This window comes from Orbicella franksi, chromosome 8, assembly GCF_964199315.1.
Source record: "Orbicella franksi chromosome 8, jaOrbFran1.1, whole genome shotgun sequence".
In the NCBI taxonomy this organism is placed as follows: domain Eukaryota; kingdom Metazoa; phylum Cnidaria; class Anthozoa; order Scleractinia; family Merulinidae; genus Orbicella; species Orbicella franksi.
Genome location: NC_138152.1, coordinates 5,250,407 through 5,268,293, shown reverse-complemented (window position 1 = coordinate 5,268,293; position 17,887 = coordinate 5,250,407). Strand labels below are relative to the sequence as shown.

The 17,887-nt window shown below is 38.0% G+C and overlaps 3 protein-coding genes across 3 annotated transcripts; 2 read left to right on the top strand and 1 right to left on the bottom strand.

Moving 5' to 3' along the window:
• Nucleotides 1–20: 20 nt before the first annotated feature.
• Nucleotides 21–6,752, bottom strand: LOC145495966 (tubulin epsilon chain-like). Its single transcript, XM_081475558.1, has 10 exons — nt 6,574–6,752; nt 6,451–6,470; nt 5,675–5,728; nt 5,404–5,456; nt 4,640–4,706; nt 4,098–4,213; nt 3,502–3,623; nt 2,536–2,662; nt 1,834–1,894; nt 21–1,410 (listed from the first exon to the last, which is right to left on the bottom strand). Exons 1-10 carry the CDS (start codon nt 6,743–6,745, stop codon nt 595–597), a joined length of 1,608 nt encoding a protein of 535 aa, XP_081331684.1. The 5' UTR covers nt 6,746–6,752; the 3' UTR covers nt 21–594.
• On the top strand, nt 6,730–9,160 carry LOC145495968 (large ribosomal subunit protein eL30-like). Its single transcript, XM_081475561.1, has 4 exons — nt 6,730–6,794; nt 6,895–6,932; nt 7,970–8,115; nt 8,904–9,160. The coding sequence occupies exons 2-4, from the start codon at nt 6,912–6,914 to the stop codon at nt 9,097–9,099; spliced, it is 363 nt and encodes a 120-aa protein (XP_081331687.1). The 5' UTR covers nt 6,730–6,794; nt 6,895–6,911; the 3' UTR covers nt 9,100–9,160.
• Nucleotides 9,161–10,488: 1,328 nt separating this feature from the next.
• Nucleotides 10,489–17,609, top strand: LOC145495967 (uncharacterized). Its single transcript, XM_081475560.1, has 2 exons — nt 10,489–11,533; nt 13,695–17,609. Exons 1-2 carry the CDS (start codon nt 11,005–11,007, stop codon nt 14,282–14,284), a joined length of 1,119 nt encoding a protein of 372 aa, XP_081331686.1. The 5' UTR covers nt 10,489–11,004; the 3' UTR covers nt 14,285–17,609.
• Nucleotides 17,610–17,887: the final 278 nt, after the last annotated feature.

Genomic DNA, 17,887 nt, shown 5'->3' with positions numbered 1-17,887 from the left:
TAGGAAGTTCAAATTTTGAAATCTTCAGATTCAAATTAAAAAGAGTGGTTTGTGCAAAGTTGTCCACTTGATGTAGCACACCACAGTGGAAAAGGTCTAGGGAGAATTTCTGGTAGCAATACAAGGGTCTGAGTGGACAGGTCTTTTACTCTGATGAGTGTCCTCGTGAGTACGTACATTAAAGCAAGGCTACAGCCCCTGACAAAAACTTTGGGCCACCGAAATTTGAATCGACTACAGCATTTCCCCTCTGTGTTGTGCAGGACACCCAGCATGTACACAGGACACCAAAATTACCCATGATTTTGATGCAAGTTTTATCAATGTGAGTGGTAGAGGTCTTAGCCTATTCTGGGCTCTTCGCCAGTGAGGACGACAAAAAAAGGTGGAGGGTGACAAGCAGGGCCTAGGAGAGAAAAGGAGAGGGAACTGTCCTTTTCTCCACCAGGCCCTGCTCATCACCTGCAATCGAATGATCGTCAATCATGTCCACTGACCAGGATCCTGGAACAGGGTACGGAGTCCTGCACACTAAGTCAAGATAATCCATTTCAGTTGCCTAATTTCTGGTACATTGGAACTACCCTACCTGCGTCATGCAATTGTTAACCTTTGAATGTCATCCACAACTCTACCCATGTGTGTTTCAAGTGCATCATACTCGCTGATAAGAGAGCTCAGGGACTCTATGCTACTATCAAATTGGGATACTTCCATTCCGTCAACATGAGTATAATGATGAACATGGGCCTTGCGTTTGTAAAGCTTGATAAAACAATCCTTTAGTTCCTGAAACGTGTGTCTGATACAAGTATTGTTTGCAAGAGCTAAGAGGGAGTATGGTTGCCCCACTGGGGGTATAGAGCATAATCCAGTTTTCCAACCCTCTTGATTCCAGTGTATGAAGTGCAGTGAAGGTTTGAGTCTTTCGATGTTCCTTCTTATGTCGGAGATTTCAACATTTCCCCTTAGCATCAATGCACATGCTAGGTATAAGCTGTGCTTAGGATCGGCTTTAATGAGTTGGTGGTCTTTTGAGAAAGCATCTGAGAACATTTGATCAAGTCTCCGAGGAGGAAGATTGACATCAGTGAGGCTGTACAGAGGGGTCAGGCTGGACACAAGGTAGTGAAGCTTGGGAAACGGCACTAAATTCATTGTGATTTCATTTAAATCTACATTTAAGGAACCTTCAAATCTTGCAGAGCTTGTCATGTTCAAAATAAGGTTAGCAGCAATGTTGTTCATGTTATCAAAAGGCTTTTCTGGACCTTTGTTGACACCACCTTCACCTGAGGTAACAGCACTGCTGGCTTTCGCATGTGACTGACTGCTTGATGGGAACACTTTTTTACCGGATTTAGATGGTGGTAGGGCACTTGAAACTTTGTTGCATATGTCCACTAAAGCCTAATAAAAACAGTCAAATTAAATTTTTGCACAAACTGACAAATTAACCCTCAGAGAGTGGAGGGTGAGGTGGGGGGTGTCTGGTGGATGCCACCACCCCTCAGAGGTTTTTTTAGAATTTTGGAAAACAGGATTTACTCAGTGAAGCTGAAACTTTCAGTAGTTGTTCATTCATTCCTCATAGAGATGATGCTAAGAAATTATCGTCTCCATATCATTTGACATTGCTGTAGCAGCCACATTTTGCCATGCAGGCAGTTCACGCCAAATTTTTTTTGGACAATTTTTTTCCAGTTCAAAACTGTTACAAGCAATTGTATGGAAATGGGTAAATTGAAATAATCAAAATTTATAATATTCCAAAAGTGTTTACGGCACCAGACATTACAGGGTAATAATTGTTTTTTTCAATGGAATGCATACCTGGTTTTCTATTGGTAGGACACAGTCTGCATGTTCTGTCAGCTGATGCATGGCAAGGACACTGAAAGCATAAGTGCAGACAAAGACACTAAAGGGATATACCAAAATGATTATTATCTGAGTGTCCATGTTAAGCAGACTCTCAGAATAAGTGTCGCAGAGACATTTAGTCAACATAAAAGTAGCAGAATGATGTTTAATCCCTAGACTGAAGTACAAACAAAAAAATCATTTGTTAAATCAAATACAGTCAAACTTCCTGTTGCGTCCACCTCTTACAAGTGACCACCTCTCCTTAGTGACCAGTTTTCCAAAATATCAAAAGTGACCACCTCCTGTAGGCTTGACATCTTGGGTGGCTGCTTACAGGAGGTTCGACTGTTGTTATAACAAATGTCTCAGAGTCAAAATTCATATTTGATTCTTGTCAGCTTCTGCTTTAATAAAATTTGATTCACTTACATGTATATATGGATTATTAGCGTTATTTTTCTACCAGGGTACAATGTGCAAATTAACTATACAGAGCAATAACCAGTGTCCATAAAGCAAAGTTAACTTCATATGAGAGCACCTCATTGACACTCGGGCGCAGGAAAGTGTTCCGTGTCTGTAAAATTTAACTGCCATCCATATTAAGCAGGTCAATGTAAGAGAAAATATTCGAACCTCTAGTCAGGACAAATAAAACTGTCCATATACCTGTTATAAGGTGATGTAATGACATCATCATCAGCTGATGGATAGACAGCTGTAGTGAAGCGGTATACATCAGGATATTCTTCAGCAAGAAGGTTCAACACTGATGTGCCCAAACCAGAACCAGTACCTTGGGAAATGAAAATAAAACTTAACCACACACATGTACTGTTTCTTTCTTTATAAATTAAAAAAATCAAGGTGAAAGAGTGGCTATGCCACTACCTTTATGCTAGGGTTAGTGTGTTCCATTGTGAAGAAGGTGGCAAACAATTTATTTACTGCAGGTAGACATTTTGACTGGAGTGCTGATTAGCTGTCATTAAAATTTCATGTGCTCAAATGTTCATGAGAGTCAACCAGAGCTTTTTTGGAACTGATGTAGATTGACAGGAGGATGTTGACTCTTGCTTATTGTAAGTTAATATTTAATTATTATTCTCACAGTGCCACTCCACTCAGTCTTCGCTCAGTTAGTACTCTACTATCTGCCCACAAATCTGGTTTAATATTGCTCCGGCTTGTTAAATCGGATCGTGAGTACTTAAGGCATCTGCGGGCGAGTGTTGATCGATACTCTCGATCGATACCCTCGACCAACATCTCCATCAACACTCAATCGACATCGCGATTGATCCTCGGTTGACACTCTATTGACACTTGATCAACATTTGGTCAATGGTTGGCCAAGTGTCAACCGACTTATATGAATTGATTGAAAATTTAGTTGACTCTCAACCAAGAGGTCAATGGACTGTTGATTGAGTATCAAATGAGGTGTCAATGGAGTGTTGATTAAGTATCGATTGAGGGTATTGATCAAGGGTATCAATCGACACTCAACCATGGATGCCTTTAGTACACATAATGCGTTAAATCTTACCCCACAAGCTACAAGCTTGTGGGGTAAGACATACACGACTCCACAAGCTGTTTAAATAAAGGTTACTTACTTACTTACTTACTTACCTCCACCCATAGAGTGGATAAGAAAGAAACACTGCAGACAGTCACAAAGTTCAGCGGCATGCCTGATCACTTCACTAATCTGTTCTCTATACTGATGTCCGTACATCATAAATCCTGTTGCCCTGTGTAAAATATATAGATTGCAATTTTATTTTATGAGATCAACAGTGGCAGCAGATCCAGAGATGTTAAAAAAGGAAAATGGTTTTTTCTTGCTCAAAAAGGGGTGTCAGAGAAAAAAGTGTCATTTTTTTGCTCCAAATGAAGGAGGGAAAAACTTCAACCCCTCAGGCCTGATATTTTTCAGCTTAAAAGCAGGCCCTCCTTAGATCTGACATGGAAGCCTCACTTTCAGCTATCTTCTCCAGTGTGTACACACTCCTACTGTAAGAGATCAGCTGAAATTCAAACTACAGCCATGGATGATTTTTAACTAGTTTATCTTCAGTTTCAAGCCTTACTTGACACTACTGTGTGATTTTATTAGCTTGTTTCAGTTTTGGTAGTACTGCAATAGAGAAGTGATCAATACTTGGCAACCTTTTGGTTAAAATGTAAATGTGTGCAGTTTGTAGAATGATTGACAACATACTCACCAGTTATTACCTGATCCTGACACATCAGTTATTAACTGCTGACAGTCAAACACATCTCGCAATGGACCTTTGAGGATTTCATTAACGACACCTTCTTCCATGTCTATGACAACTGCCTGATGTATAAAAATTACATTTGTAAAGAAGTATTAAATAAGTTGGACAGAAATAGCTGATGTCCATGCATCATGAATCCGAGTTCCAGATGGGATTTGAACCTAAAAGCCTCCAAGATCTAGCCCAATGCTCTAACTAAATTGTACTAGTCTACTAGAGACTCCATGGTGAGCAAGGGTGAAATGTGGGTCTTTTGACTGGAACTGCATCACACTGTCACACAGTCAAATAATGACTTGGCACATATATACTCATTTTCCAAGTTTTCAGTTTATACTATTTCTATCATTTAACATGCCTTACATTACTCATTTTGTAAAGAAGTGTTCACACAAAAACTCAACAATGATTTAACAATCATGGCACACAGCGTTTTGCTGTATGTCTAACTGGAACGTATATATTAATGTCTATTGGTTACATACCCTAGCTTTCAAAGATTTAATCTTTTGCTTTGCATTTCCTAAGGGAATATCCACTGGATTCTTGTATCTAAAATGGTGAACAACAAATGGAACACAAATGCAAAAAAAAATTACAGTTATGTCCAGCAGAGACTTAAATAATTTAAAGCACACAGACTTTCAAGTAATGCTTGGTCATACATAAAAATTACATAGCAATTAATACCACTGATTGAAGATTTAAAAGCATTCGGTCTGGACATGCGTGGGATGTGTTTTGTCTTAAAGTTTAGGGATCATGTGTACAAAAGGCATCCTCAGTCGAGTGTCTATTGACACTCTCAATCGATACCCTCAATTGACAACTCAATCGATACTCGAGGGACATCCCAATTGATACCAGGTTGACACTCGATCGACACTTGATCAACAGTCGATTAATAGCCAGCAGAGTGTTGACTGACTCAAATGAAACGATCAAATATTAGTCGACTCTTGACCGACTGTCGACCGAGATGTCAATGGAGTGTCAACCAAGGTGTCGATGGAGTGTCAATCGAGGGGTATCGATCAAGAGTATTGATCAACACTCGACTGTGGATGTCTTTAGTACACATGATCCAAGTTTGGTGCGTCAAACTCCAGATCAAGAGGTCAGTCATTTTGATAGGGGATTCCTTAAGTTTGTGTTTCGAAAATTAAAGTTAGGTGCAATCCATATCAAGTGTGACAACAAGGTATTTACAAGTAAAATTAGTCAGATGACCAGCCTTATCTTCACTAACCTTGTATCAACGTTGCGAAAGAAGCTACCGAGAGATTCATCAAATATCCCATGCTGGAACAGAAAATACATGTTCATAGCAATTTTTGGTTGATTTATATAACTTTTGATCATATTATATAATTTTATGCCATGCATGTGTCTGATACTGTAGAAATTAAAAATTCCCAGAAAGGTTCATTAATTAGTATTGTAGATCACATTAGATTCCACGACTTGAACTCTACATGAGGTTTGAACTCTAGAAGAGGAAGGATAGCAGTTACTGTTACCTTATTGGTGCTAGCATGCTCTCTCAATGCCAAATCCCAGAACCGGCATCCAATCTGTTTCGATATAGACAGCACCGTAAAGAAAGTGAAGATAAGTACAGGAAGCATACAGATAAGTACCAGTAATACTCCTCTCACTCCTCCCCCAAGGAAAGAAGAGTAAATTGGCTATTAAAGTGACAGATTCATAGGTGACTATGGGGGTGAGGGTGGATGCTTTCTGGCTCAAAAAGGGGTTGGGGTGGTAGGGAGTAAGTTCATTCCATGACTATTTTTCCTTTACGAATTGGAGAAGGGAAAAGCCATTGCAATGAGGTTTGCAAAGGAGAGGAGACAAACATTTTCACAAGGATGACAAAGGGATTATGCATGACATCTAAAAGACAAGCGTGACTTATGAATTGTTGAAAGAAAAGTATTATAGAAGCCAGAGATATTGTACGATGTCTCAATTTTGTTAAGACACGTGTGAAACAGGATCACAACCCCCTCCTCAAGCTAGCCTCTTTCTGAGCCCTTTCCCTCTATCCATCATTGTGTTATAATCTATAGCATTCACTGTTTTATTTTCCAAATTATACAAATTGGAAAATATATTCTCCATTCCTTGATTATAAATGGTTTTAATCAGTTTTCTTCAACATTTGTGTTATAAAACGGACGTCTTACGTCAAAATAATGTAATCTTGTAGCATGATGATTTATCTCTGATATAACAGTAAGCCTTTCTTGATTCAAAGCACAATTAGCAATAAAAACAAAATTGTCTGTCTTACTTGATTTCCGCACTGTCCAACTGAAACAAGTTTATTTTTCACATGAAAAGGAAGGAAAATGAATGCATGAACATCCAGTGATAAAACCAAGCTATGCTTTAATTCAAAAAAGCAAGAAATTACCTTGGACTACAATCGACTGCGTCATGTTTAAGTTTATAATTTTGTGATGCACAACGTTTGTTTCATGGAGGGCGCCATTTTGAAATTTCGCGCAAAAACCGGCGCCTGCGCAATAAGCCAAGATACGGGTATTTGAGCAAGGCATCATGGGAAATTCGTTCTCTTTCTCCATCGTGGCTGCCTTGAGCGAGTTTCCAAGTGGAAATAAGAAATAGTTTTAGGTATATCTACGAAGTCAGAGCTCTTAAAGACAAAATCACTGGATAATTGTTTTACCTTTTAAATGCTTTAGTGACTGAAATGTTCTTGTATTAATCACAGGCGGTCAAACGGCAAAAATGGTGTCCTCAAAAAAGCAGGTATGTGGGTTTTGAACACACGTGCACTTTTTGCTGAACTTACAATAATTACTCTCAAAGCTTCAACGATACTGTGTAATGTATTTCTGGCATTTCTAGATGTCGTGTTACACATAGAAGCTTATATGATGAGTAATTGTTGTATGGAGGTTGTCAAACTTCACAATTATTTGGGTAAATGTAAACATAGCTACATGTAGTAATGTTTAAGCCAAGATTTAAATGCCCTTGGTTGATTACTCGTATGTTTAAAAGTTTTGTGGAACATGTTAACTGACAAGTTGTTTGGCTATTCCATTTTTCCTTAAAATCGTGTGCGTCTCGTTTACATTATGAGCACTTCAAGTAGGTAGGTGACAGTTGTGTTTATAGTGTTGATGTAACTGTAAATTCTCAGAACAAACGATGTGCGAGACAGCTTATAGGAGAATTTATGTTTTCATCTTGAGTATGAAAAAGTGTTCTCTTCCTGTTCATAATGAACATTTTATGTGTCCTTGAAAGTTGCTAGCAAAAGGCTCACTCAAGTCTAACTCGCTGCAATCAGTCATACATGGGATAATCTTACTGATGTTAGTGGCTAACATATGTATTGCCCATAGTGGTTAATGTTAAGTGGTAGCATAAATTTACACTGGCATCGGGCTTGAAAGATTTAGGGTGAAGGAAAGTGGTTTACACTTGTTTACAAATTTCACTATAGCTGGTCTATCCTCCTACTCAACTGTGGTTATGCAAGGAGATGTTTTCAATGTTGAATGAAGTGACACCCTCAATTACCTCCAGGGGATTATGGCCAAAAGTGAAGTGCAATGAAAAAGTTTAAAGTTGAATTGTTCACTTCTTTAACTTTAATCAGTTGTTTGTGTAAAACCCTTTCCAAACCCTGAAAAGTCCTGTCCAATTTTTCACAGCTGGTTGATCTTTCTACTGGGCTTGTGGATTTTGCCCAGTCGGTAATCTGGTAAATCTATTGCCTGAGCACCCCAGGTAGGTCTAGAATAGTTAATCTTATCTTGATTGATTTTTTTTTGTAGAAAAAGGCAATGGAGAGTATTAACTCTCGTCTCGCTCTTGTGATGAAGAGTGGAAAGTTCACATTAGGATACAAGTCGACTCTTAAAACACTTCGACAGGGCAAGGCAAAGCTTGTTATCATTTCAAACAACACGCCTCAGCTCAGGTAGTAAAAGTGAATAAAAGATTTGAACGATTTGTTAATAATGGTAAAATAAGAGTTTTGTAATGTAGTGTATGTAGGTCTAGCTTAGCTGAATTAATTTTTTATGCTGCCATTTACTTTACTATGGCACTGTCCATCCAGAGAGCTCTGGCTACTTTGGTCACTGCTCACATATAAATTTTATTTCTTTACAGCATCATATTGCTAAACTTTTTACTATTTCCTTTTTACTATAAAATGTTTCTAAATGCACTGTATAGTGTAAATAAAGAGTTGAATTGAAAGTCACAGTTTAAGCTTCTGTGAGTTATAACCTTTAAAAGGCCAAAAGAAACACAGTTTTTGGCTGGCAAACAATGTCATCATTGAAATGTATTAATGTTGCACCTCTGCTGAGTGCCTGTTCTCTAATTATCGGAAGAAATGAAGACATTACCTTGTTGCTAATATATGTTGCTGATAAGTGAGCACAGCAAAGATGACTGAGCTTTCATTAAACACATCAAGTTGCAAATGGTAAAATAAGAGTTTTGCAAGTCATTGGCAGGGGATGAATATGTGCCAGGAGCATGAACTTAAACATCTGCAGCTCAAAAAAGCCTTGTGTTTAAGTTCTCTACTGGCTCTGATATATAATATCCGAACCTAAATTTCATTAAGCCACTTTTATTGTAGTGACTGGAGCTAAGATCCTCAATTTTCCAATCCTACCTAAAAATTGTGCTTGAACAACAACTCCCTGGGGTAAGTACTATTCATAGTGGTAATTTTCCTTGTGTCTGTTACAGGAAAAGTGAGATTGAGTATTATGCCATGCTGGCCAAGACTGGAGTCCATCATTACACCGGCAACAACATTGAACTAGGAACAGCTTGCGGGAAGTACTTCCGTGTGTCAGTTCTCAGTATTACGGATCCTGGTGACTCGGACATCATTCGTTCCATGCCGTCAGAACAGCAGTCTTCTCAGCCACAACAATCATAAAAAAATGCTGTAATGAATGCAAAATAAATCTTGTTTCTTGAGGAAAGGCTTTTTTATTTTGGTTTTGCAGGCCAAGATAGTTTCTGTATAATTTATCTGAGCCTGTAAAGGTATAGACAAAGTCTCCTTTACAGCTATGTTCGAGTGTGACGCAACTCTTCTCCTCTTGATTGGAGAGTGCTTGTACATGTAGTGTTGTGTGACAATCCATATACTGGCTGCAAAAAAGAATCTGAGTAGCTAGTTGAGTAGCCAGGGTCCCACTTCCTGCTCTTTACATCCCTTTACTCTAGCTGCCTCCTCCTCACCATCCAGTGTCATTCTCTTCAGACCTGGTTTGGAAAAGGCCGGGATCCCTCTTTGAATTTTGATGTCGCTGAGGGTTCCTGCTTATCAATGTGGCAACATAACAAGAAACAATGCCAAGGGACTAGCCTGAGATGCACCTTAGCTAAATTCAAACAACATGGGGCATACAATTCTTCATTTATCCATCTTTTTTAATTAAGTTCAAATTTTATCAGTTACCCACCCACAGAGGAGGCTAGCCAGAATCTTTTTTTTTCCTTAACCAGATTGGAGTAAATTTATCCATCTTTTTCAATTAAGTTAAAATCTAAACAGTTACCCACAGAGGAGGCTGGCCAAAATCTTTCTGTTTTTTTTTTCTTGACCAGAGTGGGTAAACTTTTTAAAAATTGGCAGGGTTGGATTGCAGGTCCGAAATAGTAATTTCCATGGTTTGATGTGTATTTTTTAAGGGATTGTTTCAGATCAGTATATTCAATACTGGTTGTTATTCATGTCAATGTTTATGCTAATTACCAAGAAAAATAAAAATGGAATAATTATTCTTAAAAGAAGCTAGACATAAGTCAGTCTGCCATAAATAGATGAAGTACCACTATCTGTTTACAAAGTTGGGTGAAAATAACTGCCTAGTTTTAAACAATATTTTAGGTATGCAACTACTGATCAGGAAAATATGGCATGCTCTGTAAGGATAAATAAAACGTTTTGAATACCATCAACATTAATAACACCTGGTAAGTTTAGAAAGTGAAACCAGGAACTTGAATATTTGAGAAACATTTTCTAAATTTTTCAAATCCATGTTTTCATCATAAAGCCCACAATTTTTATTAGCCAATTACAAAATTGGTATTACTTGCTTAATACAAATTTGTAAACTTTCAGTATTCATTTTCTGACAGATCAAATGTTTTCAATATTTTTTTTTTTTTTTTTAAAGGCTTGCTATGTTGCTATATTTGGAAATTGACGTTTCCTTTACTTCGGCCTGCGCCTGAGCGTTATATTTTGAAATTTGTTATTTGACATGGTTTTTGTTCAATATTGTGCAACGGAATAAACAATGTTACCTCTACAACGTGCAAGAATGCAGTTTAGTTGACGAAGTATACCGAGTCTTATCCGATCGTGACGTCATATACGGAGCGTCACAATCGTAAATTTGGCTACATCACGTGATTCCTTTCCTTTTATGGCGGTGACAGCTCGCTGAAAAGTGGCGAACGGAAGTCGTCATTGGCGGACCCGACAGGAAGGGGAGCAGTAACAACTAATGAGCCACGTTCGACTGATACGCTGTGAAAATAAGACGCTTGGTTAAGCGTTACTGAGTATTTCAGCAACGGCGTTGAATGAGAAGGTGGGAACTAATTTGAAGTGGAGGTGTGTGGTGCATAAATGCCATAAATGACAGCGAGAGTGGTTAAAACATTGCGTGGGTAGCTACAAAAGCTAGCAGATGATAGCTAATAGCAACCAGTTGTAAGTGATCTGATCTGAGTATGCTAAACACCTCCACGCTAAAAATGGGCAGCATTCTTAGCGTTTCATCGTCGGATTAGAATTATTTAAATTGCTTAGCACAACAGTGTCATGGCAGAGCAAGGCAAGAAGATGAAGAAGCGAGTCATCAAAGAAGGTATTCTTCAAAAGAAAACGAGCCTGCTGAAGCAATGGCGTCCTCGGTTCGTGGTTCTCAACAGACAGATGTTGTGCACCTTCAAGAAAGAGGAAGACCAGAAACGTGGGCGAACTGCAGAAGCTCGGATATTTCTGATGGACATAGAATCCATTGAGAAGTTTGAAACCAAGAAGAGAAAGCATTGTTTTAATTTGATCGTGGAAGGAAAGCCATTCTTCAGCTTCTGTTGTAGTTCCGAGTTCGACAGAGAGCTGTGGATGTTATCAGTACAAACAGCTAAAGAGAATGAACTGAAAGAAGAAGAAACCGACCCAGTTAGAAGGAAAAGCACCAAGTTAACCGGAGGATTGAAGAGGATAACGATCCAGAGAGAAAAAGGACAGGGACTTGGGTGCACAATTAAAAATGTCGGGGGTGTCATCTTCGTGAATCGTATCCTCGAAGATGGGCCTGTTTCTACATCTGGGATCCTAAGACCAGGTAAGCCTGAATGTTTTAATAAGCAAGTTTGTTCAGCAATGTTTTTGTAAACCCCGACAATTTAGAACAGCATCAAGTTGAATGCCTTTGTTGGAGATTCTAATCTAGTGTTTTTTTTATGGCACCAGTGTTTATATGAATAACACCTGACTCTGAAGATTCTGTAGGCGGACTTCTGAAGTCGAACAAAGGGAAAGATGTCATTCATTTGACTTTTTCACTTTGGATCTAATACAAGTGATTAATTTAACCGGTTTATTCGGCTAAATGCGAAGGCAGTCATGGTAATGTTTTCAAACAGAAAGCGAATTTTCCCCAATAAAAGAAATGATTTTGTTCATGACAATATATTTACGCACAGGTGCTCTGGGTATCGATGAACTTTCGTTCAGTTGTCCAAGTTTAATATTTCAGCTGTGGATTACCAAAGCCGACCTGAATTCGTTTTCGCCTCGTTAAGTGCGGCTTGCATTTAGAAATGAACACATTTTATGTATTGTTCTTTTGTCAATCCTAATTGTCAGATCTTCAACTCATTGAAAGTCAAAATAAGCCGCTAATTTCCGCATGCAAATTGGCTGCGGTGAGAAGTTCACGCTAAATTTCGCTTAACTTCAAATTTCCGTGGGCTTTTGTCAACAAGATTTAGCTATAACAAAATTTAGCATGAAACATGGAGGTAAAGTAGGTTTTATCCCCCAAAAAGTCGAATTTCATCGGGATAATTTGCAATACCGTACGTGTCTTCTCAAAACCAACTTATCTTTCATTATCGCTATAGAAATGAAGGGAAAATAAAAAGATGCGTCAGCGATTAAATACGTCAAGCCAACCACATGGGTTTAAAAATTGTTCATTATTTATATTACGTTCAATGTGCTGAACAGTTGTAAAATACAATTTGCATTTGTTTGTATAAATGTGTGCAAAATACAAAATGCTCAACCCCCTCTGATATTACAACTTGTTTATTTTTCAATGGCTCTAAGTTTTTTTCGGGGATATCGTTAATTTGATATTAGAATTTTGAACAAATTTTTACGACTGGCGCTTTGTTACGAAGTAGTAAGACTTTTTTTTGGTGGGGGGAGCAGTTAAAAAAGTAGTTCTGATCTGAGTATAAAGGGGTCTTAACTGTAGCTACCCCCATTTAAAATTCTTGAACTTTCAATTGTTGAGTAGCACAAAAAACATGGCTTATTTGCTGCATATAAACATTGTTTTGTTATTCAAATTTCCCAGCCATTAACCGTCTTTGTTCAATAGATAATGTAACAGAAAAATGCTGCTCTAAGTTGTTTTTCATAAGAATTCGAAAGCAGTTGGTACCCATAGGGTTCTAATTTTCTTTGCAAAAAGTAGCCATTCAACAGGTCTTTTAAGGTTACCGTATACCTTCAGGGGTGTCTCGTGTCCAAGCGATGTAGCGCGTCCGGTTTAAGCTGTAGATAACTAAACCCCTATATCAAATTAAAGCTTATAGAGCTGGCTATCAAACCATACCAAAAATTTTGAAATAAAATGAATTGCCAATTTTTTCACAGCCACTAAATGCAAGCGTCCTAATCACCTTTTGGAAGCTACAAGTCAAAACGAATTTTGTTTTTCGCCAATTTATATTGAAGGGGTGTCTGAAAAAAAACCCATATAGCATCTGATAAATTGCTAGATTCTCCCTCCAAGTTGCATCATATTCCCATGTGGAACACACTTGAGAGTTTGACATCACATCAATACTCACTTTAATAGGGCCTTATTCTACATACTTTGGCCTATTCTGTCTGATCTCCCAGACTAGAAGAAAAAAGGTTTTATTAGATGAGATTTTAGGTTCCTATGAGATTAGATTTCTAATCTATTTTTTTCAATTTTGAATATGTATAGATCAGTTTGCTAGGTGTCCCAATTATTACACTCCCTGTAGCCAGCTAGTAGATTGACAGTTAATAAAGTTGCTGTTTTCTATTTGGATTGCTCTGCTTTAAACAACAAACTGTGTTTTCTTACAATGTCCTGTCTGTTTGAAGAGGCATCATGGGTTAATGGTTCAGTGCACTGAACTTTGGATATAGTGGTCTGGGTGTCAACCCTGGCCAGGGTCATTGTGTTGTGTTCTATCAATATATCTCCAGTTTTCGGTTCTTTATTTTTCTCTTTACAGGTGACCAAATTCTTGATATCAATGGGATTGAAGTTGGAGGACGTTCTGTAGCAGAAATAAGTGAAATTATCAAAGGAAGCCCTGAGTTAGTTGTGTGCACTGTCAAGCCGTCTTCTGATTATCGTTACTGTGACACGCACACAACTGAACACACAGAATACGCTGAAATAGACTTGGACTCTTTGAAAACTAAAGATGATGAAGACAGTGGTGTTTTGTCTAACAATGGCAGTTTTGACAATCAAGTAGAATCAGAGGAGAAAAAGAACAGTCCAAACAGCCAATTCAAAAGACACTCATTACCCACAGTCCTACCCAATGCACAATCTACAAAGGAACGCAACAAGGAGCTATCAGTCAACTATCTTGAGTTGAACTTTCCAGGAAGTGAACGCCCTCGGGGTAGGAGTGATGTATCTCGCTCCCCTAGGATACCCCCCAGGGTTAACAGAGAGCGTAGCACTCCAGGTGCTTACATAGAGCTTGAGTTCAACAGTAAAGAAAACAAGACGCAAGGCCTTGAAGCATGCAGGGAAAGCTCTGGTGCCAAACCAGGGGATGGAAAGAGTAATTCATTACCACGACACTAAGAAAGCTGAGAAAATCTTATGTTCAGGGTTTGAAAGTTCAATTTCTGATTGATTAGTTTAAATTGAAAGCAATAGATCCTGTCTGGGAAAAATGCAGTCTCTTTTACATCCCCTCTTTACCTTCCCTGTAACACTCATTATGTTGGTCCTTACTTGGCACATCTTGGGACCGATTTTGATGGTACAATTCCTGGATTCAACTTGAACCCTATCTACACACAAAGGACACTGCCCTTATTCTAGACTTGGATTTTTAGCATGATCTGTGGCCCACTTTCTGTCTACAGTTTCTGTCCCCTACAGTGGACACTCTTGGGACAGGAAAACGTTCCAGAGGTTGCAAATTGTGGAGTGTTAAAAATGTACCAATCGTCCCTGGCTGAGCCTGGCTTGGACTGTTTATAGGAGGTATCTTTGACCTATGGTGGACTGTAGTAAGAGCTCAGATACTGCTCTTGCCAGCCTGGTTAAAGTTAATTCCCATAATTTGGGCTTTCTTTGCTTGTAGAGTGAAGTTTTCTTATAACTTGAATGACTTGAACCAAAGAACGTAGTGGTGCTATACATACTAAAATAATATTAGCTCTAATTTGCTTATACTATACTGTGTAGGGTTTTGAACTTTGTCTATCTCAGCATTGTATTGTAAGCTATCATATCAGGGCTCAAAAAAAACTTGACTTACAAGCAGCTCCCAAATTTTGCTGCCCTGGGCAAGTCTAAGTTTACTTTTTTTATTATTATTTATTTGGCGGAAGGCTTGCCTGGCCCCTCGCCCATTGGGCAAGTTAGAATGAAACATTACTTGCCCGGCAGGGAAATCAACTCGTCCCAGACAACTGGATAGCTCTTTTTTTCAGCCCTGTCATATTCTACCTCACCTGATGAAAAAGTTTGTGTGCTTTCATCAGTCTCAAAATTTGTTGTTAACAATATTTCATGATCAGAGAACCATTTCACTCCAGCCAAATACACAATATTGCTATCAGTACATCATTTGGCTTTCTGCATCTTTGTCTCTGACTGCAGGCAATACAATGTTCAATAACATTCTTATAGCTTTCCAGGCTCTGTGACTGGGCTGCTATGATATACAGTGGAACTCCGCCTTGTGGCCAACCCATTCAGGGCTTGACTTTCAGGAAAAAACCTTTGGACCAGCTGGCCCTTAAGTTTTCATATTTAATCACCAGCAAAACTTAGTATTTCAGTGAAAAGCGTGGAAAGTTAGTCACCAGTGAAAAAACTTCAGACGTATTGGCTACCCCAATGGTCGCAATGTCGAGCTCTGCCTTGGTATTACGGCCACTATATTCTGGCCCAAACAAAAGCTCAGTCACTCATTTTCTTATTTAAAGAACACCTTTAATACAGTCACCTCGTTAATACAGCCAGATTTTTGAGACCAGTTTGTGACTGGATTAATGGGGTCCTACTGTACTCGCAATCTGTTAAGTTGGACATTTAATGTCTTGGGCAGATGGTTCAGTGATAGTTTAGGACATACAGATAATACATAGAGGATATTACACGGTGGTGAGAAGATATGAATTTTATGTTTGAGTGGCAAGAACAATATCTCACGAGTAAGCTTTGCTCACTTGTGAGATATTGTTCTTGCCACGAGAACATAAAATTCATATCTTCGAGCCAACGTGTAATGTTCTTTTTATTATATGGATAAACCAATTCAACTAAAGCAAAAGGCGGGAATCGTGACTTCATTGAATGATACGACACTCACAAAGGTGACATACGGAAAATACGCCACTCGGGTCCCGGATGAAGTGGCGTATGGAATCTACGAGTGGTTTAGTTCCCAGTAAAACACTCTTCTCCATATAATAAATGAAGATAGGATCTTTTTTGACTATATTGTTCAACATTATTAATATTTACAAATGTAATTTTCAGCTTTGCTTTACTGGAGTATGATGAATCAAAGTAAAAGTTTTATAGTTCGTATTATTTTATTCTTACTACAACTCCTTCCTATTTATTGTCACTCAACAAGAAAAATTATATTAAGTTGAAAAGGAGACGTTAGGATTTGGTGGGTGAATGTCCTTAAAATTAAATCTCCAGGGAATAATAATTACCAGGGAAATTATGTAAAAATTTTCGACTTTGCTGTTTCCTTTAGATGTAAAGGGGCTTTGCTTTGTCACTGTGGGAAATGTATTAATTAAAATTAATTTGTGTGGCGTTCTCACCTTTATCAGAATTTAGGAACTTTAAAAGGCATTATGTACAAATATGTTAAACTTGAATCATTGATATATTTAGATGATCAGTCTTTTCTGTAAAGGGATTTTGTTATATCTGGTTTGAAACATTTTTCTTTTCAGGATGAAATGATCATTAGCAATGTCTCAGGGTACATCCATTGCACAGTTACTCTTTCACTGGGTAATAATGCAATAAGTGTAGCAATGTACAGTTAGGCACAAATTTGCAAGTGTACAATCTTGTTCTTTTATTCACTTTCGCCGTTACATTTTATTTTTAATTGATTTAAATGACTAGATGTGTAAAACTTTAGAACAGGTCCTCCAAATCTCTTCTTTGGATTTAAAATGTGCACACATTTTTTCTGACTGCACTTTACAATAGATTGGTTAAATTTTTTGAAGCCAAAACACACTTTTAAAAGCACGAACAAAAATGCTTGACTAAATTTTCAGGAGTTAAAAATAATGGTGGCCCTCTCCACAGGCCACTCTTAACCCCCAGCCAGAGAAAATTGCTATGAACAAAGCTAAAAATTTAACATTGTTGTAGCCTGCAAACAGGCCCTTTGTGTTACAAGAGTGTCATGCGAAGAGCCTGCTCATAGGCTAACATTCCTGTGGAATTGAAACTCAGTTCAAAAATTGCCTGGCTTTCGTAAAATTCTAGGCTTGTTTCTCTAAATTATAGTTTATTTCCAAAGTTTGGCCAAGGTGTTTCTCGGATGTACGTAACTTTTATGCATAAAAAATATTGGCCTGAGGGTCATAATTACTGTAAATCTTTGTGCTGGAAATAAGGTGTTAAAATGTTCAACTTAGTTTAATTGAGTTTAATATGTAAAGGATGGCATTTAGTTTTTGTTTAACAATGAGTGAATTACTAGTGAAGTAGTAGTTTACTATTTAAAGTGTCCCAAACTATGTCACTGCATGAGAAAGGGATGATGTTTCCCCACCAGTAGCCTAGGTATGAAACATGTTTAGTTAGGGCTTGATGAAATTAATAACATACTGAAAAAATCCAAAAATAAAGCTGAATCTTTATTATGATGTACTATAGAGAGATTAAAATAAAAAGGTTCAAACAACCTCCAGCTAATTTGATCTCTTAGTCTCTATACTCCTTATTTGGGATGTCACACAACACTCCTTCAGCAGCATTGGGGTACCTTTTCTCTATAAAAGGTATACGAATGGGTTACCTTTTCTTTCAAAATGGTATACAAAAGAGTGAGGGGTTAGACCTTGGGGCGGTGCCTCTCCATACAAAAACTTCGTACAAAATTCTCCACCCCTCCCAGGCTAAATGGCAATCAGGATATTAAAAATGAATTAAAATGGAGCTTAACAATGCAAAGAAACTAAACTGGAA

Coding starts and splice junctions, on each gene's coding strand:
- LOC145495966 (XM_081475558.1), bottom strand. CDS start 6,745: ATGGAGAAAGAGAACGAATTTCCCATGATGCCTTGCTCAAATACCCGT. Junction 6,471..6,573: donor GCAGTCGATTGTAGTCCAAG/GTAATTTCTTGC, acceptor AACTTGTTTCAG/TTGGACAGTGCGGAAATCAA. Junction 5,457..5,674: donor AGCATGCTAGCACCAATAAG/GTAACAGTAACT, acceptor TTTCTGTTCCAG/CATGGGATATTTGATGAATC.
- LOC145495968 (XM_081475561.1), top strand. CDS start 6,912: ATGGTGTCCTCAAAAAAGCAG. Junction 6,933..7,969: donor TGGTGTCCTCAAAAAAGCAG/GTATGTGGGTTT, acceptor TTTTTTTTGTAG/AAAAAGGCAATGGAGAGTAT. Junction 8,116..8,903: donor AACAACACGCCTCAGCTCAG/GTAGTAAAAGTG, acceptor TGTCTGTTACAG/GAAAAGTGAGATTGAGTATT.
- LOC145495967 (XM_081475560.1), top strand. CDS start 11,005: ATGGCAGAGCAAGGCAAGAAGATGAAGAAGCGAGTCATCAAAGAAGGT. Junction 11,534..13,694: donor ATCTGGGATCCTAAGACCAG/GTAAGCCTGAAT, acceptor TTCTCTTTACAG/GTGACCAAATTCTTGATATC.